This window comes from Ammospiza nelsoni, chromosome 14 (genome assembly GCF_027579445.1).
Source record: "Ammospiza nelsoni isolate bAmmNel1 chromosome 14, bAmmNel1.pri, whole genome shotgun sequence".
In the NCBI taxonomy this organism is placed as follows: Eukaryota; Metazoa; Chordata; class Aves; order Passeriformes; family Passerellidae; genus Ammospiza; species Ammospiza nelsoni.
In genome coordinates, this window is record NC_080646.1 from 18,457,530 (window position 1) to 18,482,241 (window position 24,712).

At 50.5% G+C, this 24,712-nt stretch overlaps 3 protein-coding genes across 5 annotated transcripts in view; 1 reads left to right on the forward strand and 2 right to left on the reverse strand.

Annotated features, from left to right (window-relative positions):
• Positions 1–2,620, reverse strand: part of CSNK1G1 (casein kinase 1 gamma 1) — a 99,910-nt gene extending 97,290 nt beyond the window's left edge. The window contains exon 1 of one of the 2 annotated variants that reach the window (XM_059482240.1): positions 2,480–2,620. The gene's annotated coding sequence lies outside the window, so the exon portion shown is untranslated. The remainder of the gene's footprint in view (positions 1–2,479) is intronic. The other variant, XM_059482241.1, reaches the window with a different exon arrangement.
• Positions 2,621–9,718: 7,098 nt separating this feature from the next.
• On the reverse strand, positions 9,719–13,227 carry PCLAF (PCNA clamp associated factor). The gene is made up of 4 exons (XM_059482222.1): positions 13,139–13,227; positions 12,389–12,475; positions 11,463–11,604; positions 9,719–10,128 (listed from the first exon to the last, which is right to left on the reverse strand). Exons 1-4 carry the CDS (start codon positions 13,182–13,184, stop codon positions 10,071–10,073), a joined length of 333 nt encoding a protein of 110 aa, XP_059338205.1. The 5' UTR covers positions 13,185–13,227; the 3' UTR covers positions 9,719–10,070.
• Positions 13,228–13,321: 94 nt separating this feature from the next.
• Positions 13,322–24,712, forward strand: part of TRIP4 (thyroid hormone receptor interactor 4) — a 30,326-nt gene continuing 18,935 nt past the window's right edge. Inside the window, exons 1-9 of one of the 2 annotated variants that reach the window (XM_059482218.1) lie at positions 13,322–13,718; positions 14,055–14,221; positions 15,733–15,863; positions 18,254–18,487; positions 19,672–19,750; positions 21,678–21,807; positions 22,838–23,053; positions 23,375–23,501; positions 24,143–24,330. In XM_059482218.1, coding sequence (XP_059338201.1) covers positions 13,633–13,718; positions 14,055–14,221; positions 15,733–15,863; positions 18,254–18,487; positions 19,672–19,750; positions 21,678–21,807; positions 22,838–23,053; positions 23,375–23,501; positions 24,143–24,330 — 1,358 coding nt within the window. In that variant the 5' untranslated portion in view covers positions 13,322–13,632. The remainder of the gene's footprint in view (positions 13,719–14,054; positions 14,222–15,732; positions 15,864–18,253; positions 18,488–19,671; positions 19,751–21,677; positions 21,808–22,837; positions 23,054–23,374; positions 23,502–24,142; positions 24,331–24,712) is intronic. The other variant, XM_059482219.1, reaches the window with a different exon arrangement.

The window sequence follows — 24,712 nt, forward strand, 5'->3', positions numbered from 1 at the left end:
TCCACCACTGACTCTGGCACAGCAAACCAGGCCGCTGCCAACACAGAGAACTGGAACAGCGTGAAAACTCCTATGGAAGAGCAAGATAGATGGGCTGGGATGAGGCACTTCACAACAAACACTGCTATGAACTGGAGAACTCTTTAATCCAAGGAAAAAGAGAGACAGGATATGAGCTTGTTGCCATGCTGTGAGCCACCAACCTGTGTCAGCCATGAAGGATACCAGCACAAAGGAATTATCCGTGGCACGGCACAGCATCCCAGAGAGTCCTCCCCTGCCATTCCCTGCCCTGCAAATGTGTGCAGGAAAGAGAGCAACAGAGAACATGGAAAAGAGTGACTGTGCCTTGAAAATAAGGAGCCAACAGCTGGGCCAAGCTTTCCAAAAGCACCAGTGCACAGAAGAGCTGATTTATAGGAAGCAACTCTGGCATAAGTACAGGCAGGTATGTCCCAGATAAATTTATTGTGAGAATGTGGTGTGAGTTTCCAGATCTCATGTCCAGAAAACAGAACTTACACAAAACACAGCAAGGAGCCCAAACTTGTGAGGACTTTTGGCCAGCAGTTGAAAACATACAGTTATGGAATTGCAGAGGAAAGCAGAGAGATGAGACTCCTCTTCCTCAGCACCCAACATCCCCTAAAGAATACAAAATGCACCAGCCCAGTCCAGCAAAAGCGATTTCAGGGCAGGAACTGTTTCAAGAAACACTTGTATCTGAAAAAAGCCGAGGTGCTTACGCAGGGTGTGAGCATAAAGGCCTGATTTTATCAGGCCAATAGTCTAAGATTTCACTGGAGTCAGCAAGGTTTTTGCCAAAAGGCTGGAGCATCAGCGGTGCCCGGTGCTGCTACACTGGCGGCCAGACCTTCAGCATGGAAAGTGAGATCTGCCTGGCACCCCTCACCTGCATCCTCCCTCTTCCTAAGTACATCTGCGTGGGTTTTTACTAATAATGATTTTTTTTTTATTGCACACCATGATATTTAAATTCTTTTCTTATCGGGTCACACCTTGCCAGCGGTCACCTTCCCTGAACAGAACTCCTGCTGGTATTTATCATTGGCAGCACCTCCAGCTCATCCCCGGCTCCAAGAGCTCCAGTGTGAGCCCAGCTTCATGTGGAAATCACTACTGTGAGCATTCTCTACAACAGCAAGACCATGAAACCCAAACTCTCTCATCAGTAACACTCCACCACCCAGGTGGCACTTCTAAAACTTGAGCCACTGGAAAGCACTGAGGAATTTTGCAGCCTGAAATCTCTGCAAATAATTCATAATTCAAAGGCACTCTTTGTGTTTTTTGGAATGTGTCTGTGGGAAAATGCTGCTAATATTTGATAAGAGCTTCTCAATAGGAACAAAGCTCGTGATTCCCAGTTCACCCATCATCCTCTCCCAAGAGGGACTGAGTTACCAGCACAGCACAGAACCAGGGATGTGGAGATGGTTTGTCTGGGTAAATCACAGCTGGGCAGCTGAGAGAAGGAAAAGCAGATCCTGAAGAACTTGGGGAGTGGCTGCACAAGCTGACAGGCATTAGGTCACTAGTAAAAAAAAACAGTCCAGTCTGAGGTCACACCCGTGACAGTGGGACTGCAGGCAGGTCACGGTGAGCCCACAAATGAGCGAGGTAGAAAATGTCACACGAGTCAGGCACGGGAGGCAGCTCAACAGAGCTTGGACTCTGCTCAGAAGACTTCTCAAGAACAGAGAAGTCACTGTCGAGACAGGCTAAAGGGGACTGCGGGTAGCAGTGAAACATTTGGAAGGGCAGATGTCACCCTCCTGAGGCAGCAGAGGCTGCCCCATCCCTGGAGGTGTCCAAGGCCAGCCTGGCCGTGGTTTGGAGCAGCCTGGTCTGGTGAAAGGGGTCCCTACCCATGGCAAGGGCTGGAATGAGATGACCTTTGAGATCTTTCCAACCCAAACCATCCCGACTCCATTATTTGAATAAGACAACAAGCCCCAACCCTTAGAGTTCCACAGTGTGCCAAACACCGTATGGAAACACTTCCCAGACGTAGGGGGGATACACAACTTCTTCACACAAATAAGTTGCTGATGCACCTCCAGCTCCACAGAGCACTGGGAACACCATCAGGGAGGAAGGTGGCACCTCCCGTTCCTCTCCGGGCAGGTCCGTGCCCGGCTCTCCCGGGACAGCCTCTCAGCTCGGGCTGCCGCCTTCCCCCGATCCAATCCCGCCGCTCCGCCCCGCCGGCAGCACCAGCCCGGCGCCCCGAGCCCGCCCCGCTCCCCTCGCCCACACCCGGCGGAGCCGCGACCCCCGCCCGCCGCCCCGCTCGGGGCTCCCTGGGGCCGCCCCACGGCGGCTCCTCCGCCCGCCCGCCCGGCCGGAGCCGCTCCCGCCGCACCGGCAGCGCCGAGCCCGGCGGAGGCTCCGCAGCGGGCGGGCCGCGAGCACCGCCCCCCGCCCGGGCTCCGCCGCCCGCGCCCCGCGGCCGTACCTGCTCCGCCGGCGCTGCGCTCCCCGGGCGGGCCGGGCCGGGCTGGGCCGGGCCGGAGCCGCCGCTGCTCTCCCCGCGCCCGCCGCAGCTCCTCCCTCACGGCACTCGACGGCCACAGCCCGACCCGGCAGCGCTCGGCGCCGGCACCGCCCCGCGCGGCTCCGCCCTATGGCCGCGCCGCGCCCGCGCCGCTTCCGGGGCACCGCCGGCCCTGGAAACCGCGTGGCGTTGCCAGGAGGAAGCGGCGGGCGGGAAGCGCGGCGGGACCGGGGCCACGGGGGCTGCGCTGCCGGCCGGGCTCAGCAGCAGCCGGGCTCAGCACCCCGCTGCGGCTCAGTATCAGCCGGGGCTCAGCACCCACTGGAGCTCAGCATCAGCCGGGGCTCTGTATCAGCCGGGGCTCATCACCCCACTGCGGCTCAGCACCCACCGGAGCTCAGCACCCGCCGGAGCTCAGCATCAACCGGGCTCAGCACCCGCCGGGGCTCAGCACCCGCCGGGGCTCAGCAGCAGCCGGGGCTCAGCAGCAGCCGGGCTCAGCACCACACTGCGGCTCAGCACCCTCGGGGTTCTGTATCAGCCGGGGCTCAGCATCAGCCAGGACTCAGCACCCTCGGCTCATCACCCACTGGAGCTCAGCATCAACCGGGCTGAGCACAGAGCTGGGCTCAGCACCCAATGGGGCTCTGCTTCCTCTGGCGCTCAGCATCAGTCAGGGCTCAGCACCCTCCAGGTCTCACTGCCAGCCTGGCTCAGCATCAGCTGGAGCTCAGTACCCTCCTGGGCTCAGCTTGGTATTCCACTGGAGCTCACTATCTTCCGTGGCTCAGCACAAAGCTGGGCTCAGCACTCAATGGGGCTCTGCATCCTCTGGGGCTCAGCATCAGTCGGGCTCAGCACCCTCTGGAGCTCAGCTTGGTACTCCACTGGAGCTCACCATCTTCCGTGGCTCAGCACCGAGTGGAGCTCTGCATCCTCTGCGGCTCAGTACCAACCTGGCTCAGCACCCAATGGAGCTCTGCTTCCTCTGTGGCCCAGCATCAGCCAGGGCTCAGCTCAGCACCCCATTGGGGCTCAGCATCCTCCAGGCGTCAGCACCCACTGGGGTGGTCCCTTCCAACCCAAACCATTCCTTGAGTCTGTGGAAGAGGAGCAGAAACCCACTGGTGTTGTCGCCTGGATGCTGCCAAGCTGATTCTGGTGAAGAACTTGGCATTTAAACTGACATATTCATAGAATCATGGAATCACAGACTGCTTTGGGTTGGAAGGGACCTTAAAGACCATCTTATTCCCTCCCTGCCATGGGCTGTGACACCTTCCACCCAACCAGGTTGCTCATGCCTTGAAAATGGTTAAAAACACCGTGAGGAAAACCTTCCTCCCTGGTGTGCAGGCCTCCACCCTGGGGACAATCCCATTATCCAGCCACACACATAACAGCTTGCCAGCATATGGGCCCCACCAAGGATAAAGCAAAGGTTTATTTGGAAAATGTGTGCAGATGCAGAATTTAAGCATTAAAATTATATATTTCCCCTACTACTTCATAATCCTGAGACTGAGCTTAGAAATTTTTCCCTGATGCCATAGTTAACCAGAAAACAAAGCATAGTTCTAATAAAAATGGACATTTCACTTTAGGTTTTTGCTTTCTCTTTTCAGAGATATACACACTTGCCTGACTCGGTATAGGTTTAATAAAGGCTTAATATTTCTGATTAAACCTTTTAAGTTGTCAATATCAAAAGCAGAATGTCTCAATCCAGGCACCTGAAAAGCCTGTCCTGGCAGCATCCTGTCAAACCCTACCCTGATCCTCTGCTCCAAAATGAGCTTATTTTGCTCATTCTTTGCGCTATTATCTGTGGAAAATAATAATATGTGGATATCATAATATTGACAATGCCTTTGATCAAAGGGAGAGGCATTTTTGCAATTCAGCTCCCATTTTTTTTTTCTGCTCTGAACCCTCCGGGCACTCCCAAGGAGCATTTTAATTCTGAAAACTGATTTATCATCAATTTTAGGCCGAGCAGTTCTTCTGCTAAGTCCTATTAAATGTGTGGATTCTCATTAGCCCTGTGATAATCCCTTAGGACTTCATCTGAACACCAGCCTGTGAGTTGAATAAAGGGGGGGTCAAAACTGACCCAAAAACGTTTGGGGTGAGTGAGGAGCACCCCAGTGGAAGTTCCTTGCCTCCTCATCCTCAGCCCAGACAGGTGAGATTCCAGCCTGATTCCCAAGCACCTTATCATGCAGAGAAGGGAAACCTCCTGCTTTTCTTCCTGCATCTCTGGTCGGGATGGAGCAGCTCGTGGTGGGCAGGACAATCCCCCTTTGTCCCAGCAGAGGGAAGGACAATGAAGCTCCTGTTGAGCATCAGGCACAGGGAGGCACCGCCCCAGCGTGGGCAGGGGGACCCTGCAGACACAGACCTCATTTCCTTCTGAGAAACGTCCAAAGGGGAAAAAGCAAAGTTAAAGGGGAGACAAAGCTTTAAAGCGCATGTTTTGGCAGAGAGGTGAAACCAGAGGGGTACTGAGGTCTCACTTGTCTCTCTTCCCGTAGAAACAGCCCTGTAAATACTCAATCCAGAGCAGGAATTTACATGAACAGGTTTGGAATTTAGCAAAATTAGCTCTAGAAGGAGTCGAGTGTATCTCCCTTAACACAAGCAGGCAACACCTGAACTGTACAACAGTGTCCCCAGCAGGGAGGCTGCGCTCCAAAGATGGGAAGTCAACAATCATGGCTATAAATTGGACATGGTCTGGTAACAGAAAAAGCCTTGAAAATCAGAAAAAAATGATGAAACTCCCTCATGTGGGGATGAGATCCCTGAAATTTGGCAGTGGATTTCCCATGGTGGGGTAAGAGGTCGGCAGCCTGACAGCTGATGGCCCTGCTCCCTCCCCTCTGTCTGTGTCCCCATGGCCCAGACATCTGCTGTCCCCGCCGAGCAGCTGCCCCCCTGAGCAGGACAGCAGCGGGGGATCCTTCCTTCCTTCCTTCCAGCTAAATCCAACAGAAATGGGCTGTCTGGCCTGCTCAGGGGAGAAGGGGTCTGCAAGGAAAAGCTCAAAAATGCTCTGGAGCAGCAGCAGTTTGTGATTATCCCTGTGAGAAAAAGCCTTAGGCTATGGGGATGAGATGGGATGGTGTCTGTTCCATCACTGTCTCTTGCCCAAACAAAGATCATTTTGCCCAGAAAGGTTTAAAATTCAAAATATTAGGCCCTCGGGAATTGTTATTTCCTAAACACTTCCATCTCCTCTCCTTTGTTTGCTCACTTTGCAGCTGTCTTTGGAGCATCCAACAGCTCCTGCTGAACCACATGCCCGGCTGTGCCAGCAGTGACCCCCTGAGCTCTCATTGTGATGTGGGTACATCCAAAATCCCCTGGGGAAAGGTGTGGGTGCCCCAGCCTGGGCCACAAGGAGCTCTTGGACCTTCAGGCGTGAATAGCAGGCTCAGCTGAGGGCAGTTTATTGCTCGCAGGGCCGTGCTGTTCTCAAGGTCAGGGGTCAGATAAATCATTATTTGGACTATTGGAAGAAAATTCCATGTGTGAGGATGGAAATAAAGCTGCTGGGGGGAGTGGGTTGCCCATCCCTGACCCTGCACACCGCTGGGTTCGAGGAAGCCACAGGGATTCAGCCGGTGACATGGAGGGTGATTTTGCTGGAGCCATTTCCTTACCTGGCAAGACAGCACAGGCTCAGGAAATGAGCAATTCCAGTCTCCCGTCCATACATTTATACATTCTCTTCACGTTTCCTAAATAAGCTGGTCCGAGGCAGGAGGAGCCTTGTCTGGTCGCTGGCACAGCCCAGCGTTTGTAGCTGAAGCTGCTGCTGACATCTATGGTCAGCCCGGGGTACTGAAAAGTGTTTGAAATTGTTTGAAAGTGTTGGAGCCACGGGCTGGACTGGGTTGGAAAATGTCTTTAAGTTCCTCTCAATCCATCCCCCTGGAACACTTTCCACTATCCCTGGGTGCTCTAAACCCCATCAAACTTGGCCTTGGCAGCCACAGCTGCTCTGGGCACCCTGTGCCAGGGCCTCACCACCCTCACAGAGAGGAATTTCTCCCCAATATCCCATCCAGCCCTGCCTTCTGGCAGTGGAAGCCATTCCTTGTGTTCTGTCCCTCTATCCCTTGTCCCCAGTCCCTCTCCAGCTCTCCTGGAGCCCCTTTAGGCACTGGAAGGGGCTGTCAATGAGTTGTGGTGCTCATATGGATTTAACCAAAATATCATTATTATAGAATAATCCCTTAAAATTACAAGAAATTACCTCAGAAATAAAAACTACTCTATAAAAATAAAAGTAATACTGACTGGATTTCCAGCTGATTGCTCCCCTTAGGAGGTTTCTCTGCACCACACCTCTTGCCCTAAAACTGTGGAAATCCCATTTCACAGGGAAAACCTGTTAGGTGCTGTAACATTACACCCAGGACAGTGATACAGACAATTTATCTGTAAATTAATTTTCAGCACTGTGCATGACCTCTCTTTACCACATTAAATTTCACTATTAATTATGTCACTGGATTGAAGCACTTCTTGAGATTGATGGAAATCCTTCAGCACAGATGTCAGCATAGGGGCAGCTCTCTTCAGCATTCTAAGGAGATTTTTATTGGAACAACAGTAGTTGGAAAAAAACCCAAAAAACACAACCAGGCAAGCTTTTGGACATGGAAACCTCTTACAAGTCTGGTCTTAGTTCTAAATTTTATTTTGGGTTGACTGAAGCTCCTGAGCTTTAGCACTCTCTCCCTTTCTAATTTTTTCCCTTATTTTCAGAAGAGCTGGGTGCTGTTCCTGTTTCCCTATAGAATCAAAGATTGGCAGCAGGGGCACAGCTGGAGATAAATCAGCTCCAGCCCCAGGGAGGGTGGGTTGAAGGTCACCCTCCTGTATTCCCATTGGGGCAGGAAAGCAGCCAAGTAAACATCTTCTCCTGCATTTTGCTCCTATTGAAAACTCAGCTTTAAGGCTGCAGGTCCTGTTGCAAACATTTGGATTTTATCTGTGCAGAGGGAGCATGTTTATTTATTTATTAGAGGCCAAAGCAGTTTAGTTGCTCCTCAGTCCCCAGTGCTGCTCTTTCCTGAGGTTCCCAGCAGGGTGGGAGGCTCCACTGAGGCCCATATTTGATGCCAGGCTCTTTCTGTGCACCTCCCATCCCTGCACAGCCTGGTGAGCTCCAGCTCCATCAGATTTTATCTGCTTCATGATGTGTGAGAGCAATCCAGCACGGGAAGGACGTGGAGCTGTTGGAGTGAGGCCAGAGGAGGCACCAGAACGTTCAGAGGATGGAGCAGCTCAGCTGGGAGGAGAGGCTGGGAGAATTGGGGCTGTTCAGCCTGGAGAGGAGAAGCTTTGGGGTGATCTGAAGGAGGCAGCAAGAAACATGGAGAGAGATTGTTTTTACAAGGGCCTGGAATGCCAGGACAAGGGGGAATGGTTTCCCACTGCCAGAGGGCAGGGTTAGATGGGATATTGGGAAAGAATTTTTCCCTGCGAGGGTGGTGAGGCTCTGGCACAGATTTTCCAGAGAAGCTGCCCTATCCCTGGAAGTGTCCAAAGCCAGGGCTTGGAGCACCCTGGGCTAGTAGAAGGTATCCCTGCCCATGGCAGGGGATGAGCTTTGAGGTCCCTTCAAAGCCAAACCATTCTGGGATCTGTGATTCAGGTCTCCATGAGCATTGCTCTGTGGGAATCCAGAGCATCCCTCTGGCTGGCCAGGATGGCCAAGACCCTGCCAGGGGGCTCAGAAGCTCTGGCATGGAGCCCAAAACACCAGTGGGTTTGATTATCACCTGTGGAGCAAATTACCAACTTTATATGAAGATCAGCAAGCCACGACAGTTTAGGCAGAATAATAATGAAGTTATCACGGGGTGGAAAAGTAGATTTTGGGGTTTCTGGTATGGGGGTTCAGGGGGCAAGATGGAGGGAACTGGGTGTGTCCAGCCTTTCTTCTTCTTGGCCTCCATCTTCTGCTGTGATGTTGGCACTTTTGGATTGGTTTAGAGTAGAAGCTCACTGTCTAACATAGGTGATAGGTATTGGGAAGTAATTGTAAACATTGTATATGTAGTTTGTAGTATAAAGAGATAACCCCACCCCGGGGGCAGGCAGAGTGCCTGGGACTGTCCTGCTGAGCTGACCTTGGCAGGACAGGAGAAAGAATTTTATAGATAAGAAACAATAAACGACCTTGAGACCGAGAAATGAAGAGCCCTGACTCCTTCTTCAAGTGCCAGGCTGGGTAAAGAGACTTTCCAACTTTTCTCAGGGTCACTGTGACCAGCTGAGATCCCAACATTGCTCCTTGGTGAGCAGCTCCTCATCCTTCCCCTCCCAGCTGGCAGCTGCACAGCCCCGAGGGAGCAGCTGAACACAGGTGGCAGCTGAGGGCATGCAGGAGATGGGATCTGATCAGAGCCCCCAGGTGTTTGCTGCCTCCCAGGCACTTTTAGAGGAGAAATGGAACTGAGGGTACGCTGCTTTGGCAGGTCAAAGGGACAGGAAAGAGCTGCCATTAGTGCCACCTGTCACTGTGATGATGGTTTGTGTGGTGTTAGGGCAAAGAAGTCTGGCTTGTTCAGATTTTCCCCTTAAATTTACATAATCTTAAAAAAAATTATATTAAGGAGCAATCAATTGCTGCTTCTCATTCAGACTTTTAATTGCTTCTCTGTGACAACTCTCCTTTTTATCAATAGACTTTTAGGAAGAGGTTTTTACAGCATTCACTGCTTTCCCAACCAGGCTGACCTACAAGAGCTACCACTAAACTCTCCTGGTGTGCTAAATTTAAATTTTAATCTCCTCCTAACTTCCCCTTCTCATTTGCTCAACAATATCATGATAATTTCAGGGAACTTCTGAGGAAGAGCAGAAGCAGAACCCCTGACATCAAGATCTAGCACAAGGCCCCACTTGCTTTTTTCCTATGAATTTCCCCAGAAATTATGTGGCAATGTTAAAACATCCACAATAACAAGATTTATTTAGTTTTAGCCATTTATTGCCGCCTCAGCTTTCAGAGTTCTGATTCTTTAGAACAACCAGTTTGTTTTAATTAAACTTCACCTCTAATCAGAGCAAATTTCAGCTGCCCACCCACCTCTCCAGTGTCTTTCCAAATCCAGTTTCTTATTTTTGGACAAAGAAATCTTCATTAACAGCTTTTACTGCAGTAAAGACACAGCACAGGTGTGTGCTCAGATGGTTTCAGTTTATTAAAAACGAGGATCTGCTTTGCAGTAACGGAACAACCATGATCATGCAAGTCTTGCACAAACACAAGGCAGGCAGAAGATGAAAGACAAAAGCAGGAGGAACTCAAGCAAACCAAGATAAAAATTAAACCAGTGCTTTACAATGAACATTAAGTGCCAAACAGTAAAAACTAATTAATTTCTCCAGTGTTTGTGCCATCTCTCAGACTTTTAGGCTTGTACAAAAGTCGAAAGGAAGTAATAAAAAAAAGTAAAGAGCTATGCAAATGTACAAAACCCAGCTGGAGTAGGAGGAGCATTTTAACATGAAAATCGAGGTCAGGTCACATCTACTCTTCCTCCAAGCTCTCTCTCTCTTCAGCAGGATCCAGTGGCAGGGGCCGAGCTCTGAAAGGAGCATTATTTCAGAAGCATTAGCAGGAACCAGCTCTGGTTTGAAGGGCTTTTCCCAAAGCCCAATGACTTAGTTAGACCTTGAGGCATCAGGACTGACAGGGGCACCTTTATCCTGTGTTCTCTTCCCACCACCTTGTTCTTGTTCAGCACAACAAACTCCAAATTAAAGGGATGAAAGTTTCCCTGTGCTACAGCAAACATTTTCTGTTTCACCAGCAGGTGGGATGCACTTAAAAGCCTTTGTCTGCTTGTCCTGCAGGACAATTTGGGGCCAATTCTTATGGCATCTTATAGGTATTTCCAAACTCCCCCTAGCAGTTTAGAAATACCTATATCCGGTGGAAAAATGGGAGTTCCAACCCAGAATTCCCTATGGAAAACAGTAAGATAATATTTTATACTGCTGCCTTTTTAGTCAGCAGTGCAGCCTACAGTTAATCTCTGAGGCTGTGGATTCATTTCTACATTCAATTCCTGGCATGTGGAAGTTGTTAGTGCTCTCCTAAACTTCTCCAAAACTTCACTGTGCTGGCAAAGTTATGCCTGAACAGTAAGAACTTGCCTGAACTACCAGTTACTCCACCCATTTTCAGGAACCTTGATGAGGTCCCTGAAAACTTTGCCAGATTTGGTGAGAAACATCACTTCCACGAGGACACAGAGGTCAGGAGACACACTGTCAACTTGCCCCTTCAAAAATGGAGTTTCACAGAGAAAAAATAAACACAGCTTGCTTCCCTGTGGGGGTCCCGGTTGTTGGTTTCTCTGGGTCTGGACTGAAGGCACTTGAGAGGGTAATTCATGTTTGGACTCAGGTGTTTATTATTTCTTATCACTTAAACAGTCTCACTACTGTGAGTTGGGCAGGTTTTCATTAGAGGGCACAAAATGGCCAACAATCTCTTGTTACAAGGTCTTTTAAGACTAAACTATCCAATTAAGAACTGACACCTATTTATTTTCCCTTTTAACCCAATAACTGATCCCAAAGAGCTGCAATGGGGACTTTTCTGCCCAATTACAAAATGCCACCATAACCCATGAAGAAGTACGAAGAAGAAACCCAGGATGACACCCTGTGCCCTCCATCTTGCTTCCATCCACAACACACTAAAAATCCCAAAACCTAAATTCCTCACCAAGTGACACACCTACGCTGCTCTCTATATTTCACACTTTTGTGGATTCCAGTTTATCTTGAAGTCTGGGGAACTTCCTCCATGAATGAGGGTCAGAGTCAGTGCTCCCCTGGGGGTCGGGGCACCCCAGAGCAGACACAGAAATATTCCCTGGGTTTCCACACCTCCCCTTGCCCCAATACCCACTCCAGGCCGCTGGTCCCGGGCGTGTCTCCGTCGGATGCCCGGCTCTCCTTGGATGGCAGCTGCAGGAAGTCGCTGATGCCCCTTTGCCAGGCGGGCACCGGCCTCACACACACCCGGTTCAGCCCCACGGGGCGCCGCTCACCTGCGGGGAGCGCCGGGTCAGCATGGGCAGGGCGGGAGGGGGCAAGGAAGGAAGGAGAGAGAGAGGAGGAGGAGGAGGGAAGAAACGAAGAAAGAACGTAGTGTGAAAAATGCGTATTTTATGATTGGCTTTTTGCAAATATTATATGTATTATGTTAGAAAGTTATGCTGTGTTAATTTTCTTAAGTAGCGTGTTCAATATAGTTTTAGGTTATAACATAATGTTACAATAGAAACTATGCTATGAAGGTACTTTTTCAAAGAGGGGACTTGCATTGAGACAGCAGCCACAGGACACTGAAATCTTTCAGAGAAAAATAATTTATTGCTATTTTATCGAGTTCTTCCCACCTTGCTCAGCCCTGAAGATGCAGTCAGGATTCAGAGGAAGAAGCTGACACTGACCAGACAGAACCCTGCGTTTGAATGGAATTTATGCATCATATATGAGGTGTATGAATATGCAACAGGCTGTTGTTTAAGGGTTAATCCTCTGTTAACGTGTGTCCTTTCTTGGGCTTATTTCGCCCAGGAAAAGGTACCCGGACCGTCTGTAACTCTTTGCTCTTATTGTCTTGTATTGTCCTAAATCGTAATTGTCCAAATTTTTATTACTCTAATTATATTACTATATTCACAACCATTTTATTACTATTAAACTTTTAAAATTTTAACAACAAGTGGTTGGCGTTTTTCACAGTAGCGAGGGAGAGAGGGAAAGAAGGACGGAAAGAAAGGAAAAAGCGATGGAGGGAAGGGAGGCAGGAGAAGGGGCCGCGCTCACCTCTCCGGCCGGGCACTGCCGGCCCCGCGCTGATGCTGCCGCTGCTGCCGGAGCCCAGCGCCTTGCGGGGAGCGCGGGCGACCAACACTGCGGGGAAAGGGACAGCGAGGGTCAGCAGCGGCGCTCGGAACCCCCACAGCCCTGCCCGTTCCCACTCAGAACCCCCCTCAGCACTGCCCGTCACGTTCGGAACCCCCCCTGAGCCCTGCCCTGCCCGTTCCCTTCCCGCCCCCTCAGCCCTGCCCATCCCGTTCCCGCAAGGAACCCCCCTGAGCCTCTCCTGCCCGTCCCGTCTGGCTCGGAACCCCCCTGAGCCTCTCCTGACCGTCCCGTTCCCGCTCGGAACTCCCCTGAGCCCTGCCCGTCCCGTTCCTCCGTTCCTCTCCCGCTCGGAATCCCCCTGAGCCCTGCCCTGCCCGTTCCCTTCCCGCCCCCTCAGCCCTGCCCGTCCCGTTCCCTTCCCGCTCGGAACCCCCCCTGAGCCCTGCCCTGCCCGTCACGTTCGGAATCCCCCCTGAGCCCTGCCCTGCCCGTTCCCTTCCCGCCCCCTGAGCCCTGCCCGTCCCGTTCCCGCTCGGAACCCCCATGAGCCTCTCCTGCCCGGCCCGCTCGGAACCCCCTCAGCTCAGCCCTGCCCTGCCCGTTCCCGTCCCGTTCCCTTCCCGCTCAGAATCCCCCTGAGCCCGTCCCGTTCCCTTCCCACCCCTCAGCCCGTTCCATCCCCGTCCCCGTCCCGTTTCGTTCCCGCACCCTTGCGGAAGGCACGACCACGCTGATCCACCTTGGTCCGCGCCATCCCTGCCCGGCACGGCCCGGCCCCGCCCCGGCAGCGCTATTGGCCACAGCCCGCCAATGGAGCGCGGGGCCGCCCCCGTCCCGCTGCCCTTCCCGCTCTCCTCTGCCCCGGCGGGATACTGGGGAGAAATTCCTTGTGAGGGGAGCGAGGCCGTGGCTGCACGGAGCGTCTGTGGCTGCCCCGGCTCTGGAAGTGTTTAAAGCCGCGGTGAACGGGGCTTAGAATAACGTGGTCTAGCGGGAGGTGTCGCTGCCCATGGTGCGGGGTTGGAATGGAATGGAATGGGATAAGATAAGATGGGGATTTACGGTCCCGTCCAACCCAAGCCATTCCCGGTCTGAATGAACCGGTCCCGGAACGGTCGCTCCGCGTTCGCGTTCCCGGAGGGAAGGAAAAGGAAGGGGAGGGTGCCGGGCGGTGCGGCGGCGTTTCCCGTCCCCCGCGGAAGATGGCGGCGCCCAGCGCGCTCCTGGCCTGGTGCGTCCAACACCTGCGCGGGGACTTCGGGCTGGACGTGGGCGAGGACGTGGTGAGGTGAGCGGGGCCGGGGCCGGGCGGGGCCCTCGTGCCCTCTGACAGGGGCTCCTCGGAGGAAACACGGTGTGCCAGAGCAGCTGCCGGGAGTTTGCCCGGGGTTGTGGCTCGGGTGGAGACTCGGGGAGGAGAAGTGGCGGCAGGGGGGATGTGAGGTGACAGAATCACAGCTTGCTCTTAGTTGGGAGGGATCTTAAAGGTGACATCGTTCCACCTCCTGCCACGGCCTTACCACAGAGACCTGATGGAAAAGGAAAGATAAATGTCACACCTGTGCCACGAGAGCGCGGACCGTCCTCCCCCTCACCCATTTTTACCCACCCCGGCCCGCCCTAGGTACATCTTGTCCATCACGAACGAGGAGGAGATCCGGGAGTACGTTGTGGACCTTGTTCAAGGCACGGACGGGAAGAAGAGCTGGTTTGTGGAAGAGCTGCTGAGCCGGTGGAGGAAATCTGCCCAGCTGCCCTCCGAGCCCTTCCCTGCCTACCGGAAAAAGGACGGTGAGTGCTGCAGGGCGGGAAACTCCCAGATAAACCCGCTTGTTGTGCTTACAAACAATTCCATGCCACGAATCCATGTGTGGATACCATCCCATCCCTGACTGGGGGCAGTTTAAAGCTGATTTTTGTGGTAGCAGGCCCCCAGCCAGGTAATAATGAGCATTGACTTCGTGATCCAGAAGTGTGAAAAGCGCCAGTCCGTTGTTTTTAAAATTTTAAAAGTTTAACAGTAATAAAATGGTTATAAAAGTAGTAATATGATTAAAGTAATGACAATTTGGACAATTTGAATTAGGACAGTATGAGACAATACAGACAAAGAGTTATGGACAGTCTGGGTACCTTTTCCGGGCAAAATAAGCCCAAAAAAGGACCCACCTTAAGAGAGGATTAACCCTTAAAAGCAACAGCCTGTTGCATATTCATACACCTCATACATGATGCATAAATTCCATTCAAACACACGATTCTGTCTGGGCAGTGTCAGCTTCTTCCTCCAAATCCTAGCAGCGCCTTGGAGGCAGGAAGAAGTTCATTTCTTCTGATTATGGGGCAATAAATTCTCTTTCTCTGAAAGATTTGGTGTCCTGTGGCTGCTATCTCACTGCAAGTCCTTTCTTTAAAGTATCCTACATAGCACAGTTTCTATTTTAACATTTTCTATAACCTAAAACTATATTTAACACACTACTTAATAGAATTAATGCAGCATTACTTTCTAACACAACACATATAATACTCATTTTAGTATTTGCAAAAAAAACCAATCATAAAATACACATTTTTCACAAGAAGGCATGAAAGACACTTTATTATTAGAAATCTACAGTTCTTATAGAAACAATGCTGGACCTAAGACCTGATTGGTGTCAAAGTGAAAACCTCTCACACATTTATTGGTGGCTATCAATAACATACTCTGGAGAACCATATATAGAACCATATCTATAAACAGTGGTTATAGAAGGAGAGATAATAATGGTTTGAATTCTTTTTCTCTAAGTTTCCCACAGCTTCCTAGGATTTTTCTAGCAAAGTCTGTGGCCAGAGAGCTGCTGCCACACGTTTTCAGTCATGAAGTAGAGTCCAGGGACATCTTCCTTCTGCTGGCACTTACCCAGCCTCTCTTGATTTATTTATTAGAGGCCAAAGCAGTTCAGTTGTTCCTCAGTCCCCAGTGCTGCTCTTTCCTGAGGTTCCCAGCAGGGTGGGAGGCTCCACAGAGGCCCATATTTGATGCCAGGCTCTTTCTGTGCACCTCCCATCCCTGCACAGCCTGGTGAGCTCCAGCTCCATCAGATTTTATCTGCTTCATGATGTGTGAGAGCAATCCAGCACGGGAAGGACGTGGAGCTGTTGGAGTGAGGCCAGAGGAGGCACCAGAACGTTCAGAGGATGGAGCAGCTCAGCTGGGAGGAGAGGCTGGGAGAATTGGGGTTGTTCAGCCTGGAGAGGAGAAGCTTTGGGGTGGTCTGAGTGTTGCTCCTGTGTCTGTGCTTCTCCCACTGCAGAGGCTCTGGAGGTGCTGCGGGACCAGGGCAAGAAGGGGAAGCGCAAAGGGAGGAACAGGCAGGAGACCCCGGCACAGCCCGAGCCCAGCGCTCATGGGGACGAGGTGAAAACCCCCCTGGACCTGGCCAAGGTGAGTGTGGGGCCAGGGGGGCACTGGAGAGGCTTGTTTGGGGTAAGAAGGTGTCAGACACTGGTGAAGATGTGGTTGGAAGGTGTAAATGAGAGTCTAGGACATTGGGGTGCCCAGGTGGGCACTGCTCAGGACACACCTCAAATCCTGGGGTCAGTTTTGGGCCCCTCGCAAGAAAGGTAGTGAGGGGCTGGAGCATGTCCAGGGAAGGATCTGGAGCACCAGGAGCAGCTGCAGGAGCTGGGGGGCTCAGCCTGGAGAAAAGGAGGCTCAGGAGGGACCTTCTGGCTCTGCACAACTCCTTGACAGGAGGGGGCAGCTGGGTGGGGTTGGCATGTGCTCCCAGGAAACAGGGACAGGATGAGAGGAAATGGCCTCAAGCTGTGCCAGGAGAGGTTTAGGTTGGATATTAGGGAAAAAAACCATGGAAATCATGGTCAGATACTGGAATGGCCTATCTAGGACCGTGGTGGAGTCACCATCACTGGAGGGTTCAAAATCCACGTGGATGTGGCACTTGGGGAGGGAGAGAGGACGGAGAGAAGGAAAGGAGGATGAGGGAAAAGGAGGGAGAGGGAGAAAGAGGAAAGGAAGGAGAGTTATTGATGTGTCTCTGTGATCTTGGAGGGCTTTTCCAACCTAACCATTTCCATGTTTCTATGGTGTCCAGGATGGGGAGAAAGGTTGTGTCTGTAACTGGGATAAAATAATCAAGTAGCAAATATGCCAGCATGGATTTTTCTCCCCCAGAAAGCCTGAGAGGAGAAAGCAGGTGAAGGAAGTTGAGGCTGTAATTAGGAATAAAAGGGATTTCTTTAAATCAGATATGAGGGTGGGGAATTGAAGCCACCAAGTGGTTAGAACATCCTTTCCTACTGTATTTAAACTATCTCAGTCACACTGGTTGAAGCTTTAATTAGAAACTGAAATACTTCAGAAAGAAACTGTGGAATAAGAGCATATAAACACCAAAACCTGAGAAATGCTGCAATTCCTGAGTAAGGAGTGGAACTTAAATTCATGTTTTTAAATTGAACTTTTTGGAGCAGGGAGGCTGCAAAGGCTGAAAGTATTTTGTAAAAGTGTTTATAGGATAAACCACAACATTTTTGAATTGGTGGGTTAAAAGTGGACAGTGATGTTCCATTTCCTTGTAGTTACCTTCTAACTTAATTAAAATTAAAAAAAAAAGTGAGAAAGATCTGCCAAAGTCACTTTATCTTGTTTTGGGTATTTTAGGGTGGCAGTGTTTGAATCTGGCAGTGGCACTAAAACCAATTGGACTTTACTGGGCGGACTGGAAATGCTGCATCTGCTTGTCACTAAACCAGATTGAAACTCAGGGGTGAATCATGAAATCACTGAGGCCAGATCACAGAAGGAGGAGCAGAATTTATTTTACAGCTCAGTACTTGAACCCTCCTGTGTGGAAAACCTCTGCTGAGGTGGCTGTGGGATTTGGGGAGGCTGCTGGGAGGTGACATGGCTGGGAATGCCCTGCTGCCACCCCAGCTGTGTCTGGGGACAGGTGTGCCCAGGGTGACAGCTACAAACAGGGAATCTGAATAATCCTTGGAAATGAGCTTGGGAGTGATGCCTTGTGAAGGCTGACCCAGAACAGAGACTAGACTGAGCTAAAGAATAAAGTAGGGATTTATTAAGAGGCCTCAATGGATCCACCTTGGGCAGCACAACCCAAAATGGCCACAAAATGGACCACAGGTTATGGGGTCACACACTTTTATCAGTTTGGTCCATTTGCATATTGGACCAAAACAGTTACAGCTCCAGCAGCCCATGAAGTCCCAGTTTTGGTTCTGTTGGCATATTGGCCTAAAATAATTACAGTTTCAGTCCCATCCTTCTTGTTTTCTCTCTTCAGCCCACATTGTTTGTGCTCTTGGGGCTGAGATTTGGATCATTTGTCCTTGGGTCCCCAGCTGGAGCAGGAGTTGTTGTGTCTCCCTGCTCTGTGAAGAGAGCTCACTGTCTCCTGATATGAAACCTGGACTTACACACTAAAGCAGAACAGAATCTGAAAAGTAGAAAAGCCAAACCCTGAGGTATCAGGGGTAGCTGAGCTGCTGTTTGGAGCTGTTAAACAAGCATGAGGCTGTGCAGAGCACAGAGAGCAGCACTCACTGCCCAAATCCCACCAGCTCCAGCTGGCATGGATGGCAAACTTCGAGTGCATCCTGGTGTCCTTGCTTTGTTTGGATTCCTTGGAGCTTTTCTGGCAGGCCTGAGCTTGTCTTTCTGCTCAGTCTGGGGTCTGGTCCAAGTTTCATTGCAGTGAGGCAGAGTAACACTTGTCTGAGCTCCTGGCCTGCCTAGGGGTCAGTGCTGGCTCTCTGCTGCCCAGTTTGTTTGTTTATTTTTTTCCTTCTCAGGCCCAGGAGAGCAGCAGTGGGGTCAGCAGCAGTAGCATTTCCTGCAAGAAGAAGCCCAAGTATGTCAGCCTGTACACCAGGGAGGGGCAGGACAGGCTGGCTGTGCTCATCCCAGGCCGGCACGCCTGCGAGTGCCTGGGCCAGAAGCACAAACTCATCAACAACTGCCTGGAGTGCGGGCGCATTGTGTGTGAGCAGGAGGGCTCTGGGCCCTGCCTCTTCTGTGGGGCCCTGGTGAGTAACCAGGGAGTCACTGTGAGGGGCTGGTGAGGGGATTGGAGCACAAGCCTTGGGAGGAACAACTGAGGGAGCTGGGGGTGCTCAGCCTGGAGAAAAGGAGATTCAGGGGTGACCTCATCACTCTACAATGCCTGAAAGGTGCCTGTACTCAGCTGGGGCTGGGCTCTTTCTCCAGAACCAAAGGACACAGTCTCAAGCTGCACCAATGGAAATTTAGGTTGGATATGAGGAAAAAGTTTTTCACAGAAAGGGTGATAAAGTTCTGGAATGCCTGCCCATGGAGGTGGTGGAGACACCATCCCTGGGTGTGTTTAACAAAGCCTGGATGTGGCACTCAATGCCATGGTTTATTTGAGGTGATGGGTTGGACTCGATGATCTTTAAGGTCTCTTCCAGCCCAGTGATTCTGTGAATTCTGTGCCCTGCTTGGACCTGGAGAATTCGGCTGAATTAGCCCTTCAGATTGAATTTCTTCTTGCAAAGTTCTAAACCAGGGAAGGAAAGAACCTGTTAGGAGGTTTTTCCCATAATTTACATGGCTTTGGAGCTTGTCTGGTTTCTGACAGTCTCCTGTGTGTCACTGCACTGTCCAAAATCTCTGCAAGGCTTCAGCCCCATCCCAGGCACAGCCCTGATCTCCTTGTCAGGAGCAGTGTCCTGCTTTTCCTTCAACTCCTGTGTGATATGGATCCTTTCAGATACCAGATTCAGTTCAAGGGTTACCTTTTGAAGAAGGGAGACAAGTTATTGATGGCAGAGGAAATTCTTCTTCATGTGAGAGGAGAATTTTAACTGGGTAGAGCAAAATGTTTTAAAGCAGATTGGTTGCTATTTTGAAAGATGAGTTTAACTCCCAGTGGCCAAGAAGGAGAGAAAAACTATTGAGTTAAGGGTTGTGGTTGTGCCTGGGATGATTCTCAGCTCATCTCTTGTCCTTTGAGCTCAGTCAGCAGCATGTCCACCCACAGAACAGGGAGAGACCAAACTCTACTTTTCTCTTTAGTAAAGAATGAGCTTCCAGGGTTCTCCCCATGTCAGTGGGGAAGAGAAGGAGGTGTGGACTGTCACTGCCACTTTAAACAGCCTGAATTGTTGTCCAGGGCTCTGAAACTGGTCAAGCTGTGGCATCTTTTCCATGTGATGTCCTTCCCAAGCCTTCATTTCCTTCTGTTGCTCAGGTGTGCACCAAAGAAGAGCAGGACATTCTTCAGCGGGACTCCAACAAGAGCCAGAAGCTGCTGAAGAAGCTCATGGCAGGTCAGTGGCCATTCCATACCTGGAATAGAATGAATCCCAATGGTTTGTGTGCATTATTTCCTTCAGACTTCACTGAGCCACTTGCCCTCATTGCTGCCCTTTATCTGGCATTAAAGGGATGGATTGGAAGTTGTGCCTTGGTTCCTCCTGCAAGCCCTAGGCAGCATTGCCAGGCTTCAGCAGAGGTGACAGTGGCAAGTGTCACATGGCAGTGTGTGCTGTCCTTTCCCTGAGGCCCCAAGGCTGCTCATTCAGCATTCCAGAATCAATCCCATGAGCTGGATTGTTGTAGCAGTCCTTGGAAATTAGGATAAGTCTCCTGTGGAATGTGTGCTGTGCAAGATAAAGTGCTGCTGTCTGATTTGCTGGGCTTAGAGAGGTGGTGGTTAATATTTTCTAATGGCTCTTCTTGTCTCACACTTACCTTGGGAGCTAGAAATGGGAACAGAGCCAAGGAAAGCAAGAGGAAATACAACCCAGTGTCCCAGCAAGGGCCTGTGCATTGTGGGGATGTTTGTCTGAGTTCAGCTGAACTGCAGCCAAGGTTGTGGTGTTCTTGGTTGGAAACTTTGCTGAGGAGCTGGGGAAATATTTACTGCAGATCTGGGCTTCTCCTTAGAGCTGTGGAGATGGCAGGAGGATGGAAGTCCTTGAGAGCACCAGCCAGTCTGTTCTGTCCTTCCAATACAGATGCTGGCACACTTCAGGATCTCTTTTCTTACCTGTTTTGTCTCTTTCCCTCCTGGCCCTGCCAGCTTTTGTTTTGTTCTCTGTGTAGGTAAAAGCTGGAATGTGGTTTGCTGTTTGTCTTGGGAGTAAAAATTGTGCATCAGTGACCAAAGGGAAATACAGGCAATTGTTTCCCTGAAATGAAGGCATTTCCCAGTGTGGTGAAGTGCACTGGTTTGTTCCATCATGGCCTGGGTTCAAACCTTTTATTGTGGCTTTTTTTGGTTATTCCCTGTTGGTTGGGTGGGTTTGGGCCCCTTGCCAGGAGGGGTAAGAAGGAAGAGCATTTGCTGGGAATAGATTTCTCCATCCCAGGAAACAGCTGGTTTGGGAATCTGGTGTGGTGTGTCAGAAGAGGATATTGTTTGAGGGAGGCACAAACAGCAGCAGAAGGCTCTGGGTCTCCCTAGAATCTGTCCTGGGCAAGAGGCTCTTTGTGGGGGTAACAACATGTAGGAAGGGTTTGGCTTTTAGGAGGGGACTCCTAAAAGACTGGGGTTGTTACTGAAGAAGAAAGGCCTCCAGACCTTTGAGCCCTTCCCAGTCTTAGAGGGCTTATGAAAAGAAGGGAGAGGGACTACTTAAATGGGTAGTGATAGGACAAGAAAGAATGGTTTTAAACTAAAATATGAGAAATTTAGACTGGATTTTGGAAAGAAATCCTTCTCTGTGAGGGTGGTGAGGCTCTGGCACAGGTTTCCCAAAGAAGCTGTGGCTGTCCTATCCCTGGAAGTGTTCCAGGCCAGGTTGGATGGGGCTTGGAGCACCCTGGGATAGTGGGAGGTGTCCTTGGTGTTCCACCATGGCAGGGGGTGGAATGAGATGAGCTTTAAGGTCCTTTTCAACCCAAACCATTCCATGATTCTATGGCCTGAGACCTGTGGTTGGTGATGGGAAGGATTTTGACTGCCCAAATTGTTAGGGAAGGGTGAAGGAAAAGCAAAGGCCAAGAGCTTCTCCTTAGCCTCTACCCAGACTTTATCACTGTGATATTTAAGTGATTCCTTCTCTTTGGAGGAAGGAGTTTTTAAAATGGACTTGAGGGAAAATTGTGGCTTTAACCTCGCAGAAAGATGCTGATCTTGCAGCAAAGCTGTACTTTCAGCTCCTAGCATGGGATTTAGTTTAGGGGACATTTCTGCAGCCCAAATGGCTTTAACTCACTGACTGCTGAGCTGTGGTTTGTTTTGTGCCTCAGGTGCTGAAAGTTCAGGGAATTTGGATGCCATAAGCAAAGGCTTGCTGCCTCAGCAGGAAGCGAGACTCAAATCAGGCCTGGAGATGGCTGTGAAGCACAAGGACAAACTGCTGGAGTTTGATAGGACAAGGTAAGATACTAGGTGGGAGACTGTCATGAACAGCATAAATGACCTGGCAGGGAGGTGCCTTTAGCAGAAATGTTGGGAATTCCTTCTAAAACCCACAGCCACTTGTTGTGGTGTTGGGGGTTCCCAGGACAAGGTGAGAGATGAGAATCTAAGTTCTCAGAAGGTTGATTTATTATATTATGATATTATATTAAAAGAAAATGATGTACTAAAACTATACTAAAGAAAGAGAGAAAGGAGACATCAGAAGGCTAAAATAAGAATAAATAATAAAAACTTATGACTGACCAGAGAATCTGACACAGCTGGACTGGGATTGGTCATGAAGTAAAAACAATTCACATGGAACCAATCCAAGATGCTCCTGTTGGTGAGCAACCTCCAAACCACATTCCAAGCAATCAGATAATTATTGTTTACATTTCTTTTCTGAGCCTTCTCAGGAGAAAAATCCGGACAAAGGGGTTTTTGATAAAATACCACAGTGACAGCCACTGACACCTTAACTATGGCCCTCGGTGGGACAGGAGTGAGTCTCTGGAATGGATCCTTTTGGATGTCTTTGCTTTTTGTCCCTGACAGTCCATCTCTCCAGAGGGATGGGAAAGAGCAGGTTTATGGAATTTGCAGGCAACCCTGATGACGGGGAGAGAATGATGCATCTGACTCCATCCTATCAGAAGGCTAATTAATGACTTTATTATACTAGATTATATTACATCTAAACTGAATCTGCCAAGCACTCAACTCTGCACACACTGCACAGAATCTTGTGACTGTCAGCGACAGTCCCAACACACACAGTCCCCTGACAGGCCAAGGAAACAAAACCCCATCACTTTGGGTAAACAATCTCCATATTGCATTCTCCTTTTGCACAAACACAGGCACAGCAAACGAGATAAGAATATTCTTGGGAGGAATTGTGCCTTGCTTTTCTCTGTGAGGAGAAACGTGGGGCTACACAGCTTGGAGGGTGGGTCTGAGGCTGTGCCATGCTCACCTTCTCCTGTGGGGGCTGCTCTCCCAGCGTGCGTCGGACGCAGGTCATTGATGACGAGTCGGATTACTTTGCCACGGACTCCAACCAGTGGCTGTCCAAGCAGGAGAGGGAAGCGCTCCAGAAGAGGGAGCAGGAGCTGCGGGAGCTGCGCCACGCCTCCCGGCTGGCCAGGAAAATCACCATCGACTTCGCTGGCAGGCAGATCTTGGAGGAGGACAGCAACATGGCTGAGTACCACAGCAAGTGAGTGAGGGCTGGCAGCGTGCCCGGGAGCAAGGAGGTGCAAATCCTTATGGAGAGTGGTCTGACAGCCTGGTAAAGCTGCCTGGGAAAGAGGTGTTTCAGAAGGCCTGTCTCAACGGAGCCACTTGAGCTCAGATTCACACCAAGCTGAGTTTCTGCACTAGAGAGCAGTGAGTCCTCAGACTGGAAATCAGATTAAGCAAGGAAGTCATTTAGTTGGGGAGAATGGGGCAAAAATGCTTTGAGTCAGAGTGTGTGGGGAGAAGGGAGATGTTCCCAGGGGAAGCAGGGAATGTTCACCCCTCTCCTTTGTGCTTGCAGACTGGATGAGACCATTGCAGCCATGAGCTGTGGTGCACTGAGCGAGCCAGCCAGGAGCCCTGGGGCAGAGATGACACCAAACTCGGGGGTTTTGGTGAATCCCCGTCTCCTCCAGCCTGCTCCTTTGGTCAGTGGGGCTTCTGTGGTTTATTCCAGAGTAGTGACTAATTTTGGGGAGTTGAGCTTGAGAATTGTCTGTAGAAGGGGATCTTTTGGGGAAAAGATCACAGGATGGTTTGGGTTGAAAGGGACTTTAAAGACCATCTCATTCCATCCCCTGCCATGGGCAGGGATGCCTTTCACCAGTCCAGCCTGGCCAAGAACGCTTTCAGAGATGGGGTGACTTCTCTAGACAAGCTGTTTCAGCATCTCACAGCTCTCACAGTGAAGAATTTCTCCCTGATATCCAATATCATCCTGCCCTCTGCCAGTGGGAAGCCATTCCCCGTTTCCCCTTGTTTCCTCCCCTGTGTCCCTCATTGGCCATCTCACTCTGGGATAGAGAAGGTTTGACAATGCCCTGCTCCTGGTGGGTTGGTTTATTGGATTTTTAGCATCCTGCCTCCTTTTCAGGCATGCAGAACAGTTTCTGAGAGTCAGCCTAAGGCTGTGTCACCCTTTCACCTCTATTTTTTGAAGCCTTTTCTGCTAGATTCCCATTTCCCAAAGAGCATAAGGGTAATGAAGGAAAACTTCAAGATAGGATTTGCGCACATTACTCCTGGAGAGGTGCTAACCTTTTTCCTGTTTCTTTTGAACACTCCCAAGTGGGTGGACCAAACTGGTTTGCTGCCACCAAGGAAAGCTGTTCATTCCACAGAGGCTGGAAGCGAGTGCGGCTCGGAGCGGAGCCGCCTGCGGATCCAGGACCGGGAGCTGCAGGAGATCTCGGATGATGGTTGGTGCCTCAGCCTGCACCAGCCTTGGGCTTCCCTGCTTGTGAGAGGCATCAAAAGGTGAAGGTGTCCCAGGCAGCTCCTGCTCCACGGGGAGGTGGGAGGTTGTGTTCCTCAGAGCATCTCTGTGGCCTGTGCAATCACCGATACCTGTGATAGCTCCAGGTGTGGAAGCTGTGCTTCCTCTTCCAGTGGGTTGAGGAGCTAGAAAATATTTTTTTTTTTTTTTGGGATAGTACCTAACCTGTAAGGGACAAATTTCTTCACAGTGGGTGAGTGAGTGTAGAGAGAGGCTGAGATTTCACTGCTATAGCTGGGGCGTTCCTGTGTGGAATTTGAAAAGCAAATAAGGTAATCACTTGAAATATGTTCTTCTGGGTTTTTTGTTCAGCATAAAGAAGGCAACAGTGGCACCAGGCTTTGTTTAAAAGAAACCCAACCC

Bases quoted from the DNA above. Each gene is read 5' to 3' on its own strand.
- PCLAF (XM_059482222.1), bottom strand. From the start codon at position 13,184: ATGGCGCGGACCAAGGTGGATCAGCGTGGTCGTGCCTTCCGCAAGG. The intron at 11,605-12,388 runs GTGAGCGCGGCC...CGCTCCCCGCAG, and splicing joins GGCAGTGCCCGGCCGGAGAG to GTGAGCGGCGCCCCGTGGGG. The intron at 10,129-11,462 runs GTGGGTATTGGG...TGCTCCTTTCAG, and splicing joins CCCGGGACCAGCGGCCTGGA to AGCTCGGCCCCTGCCACTGG.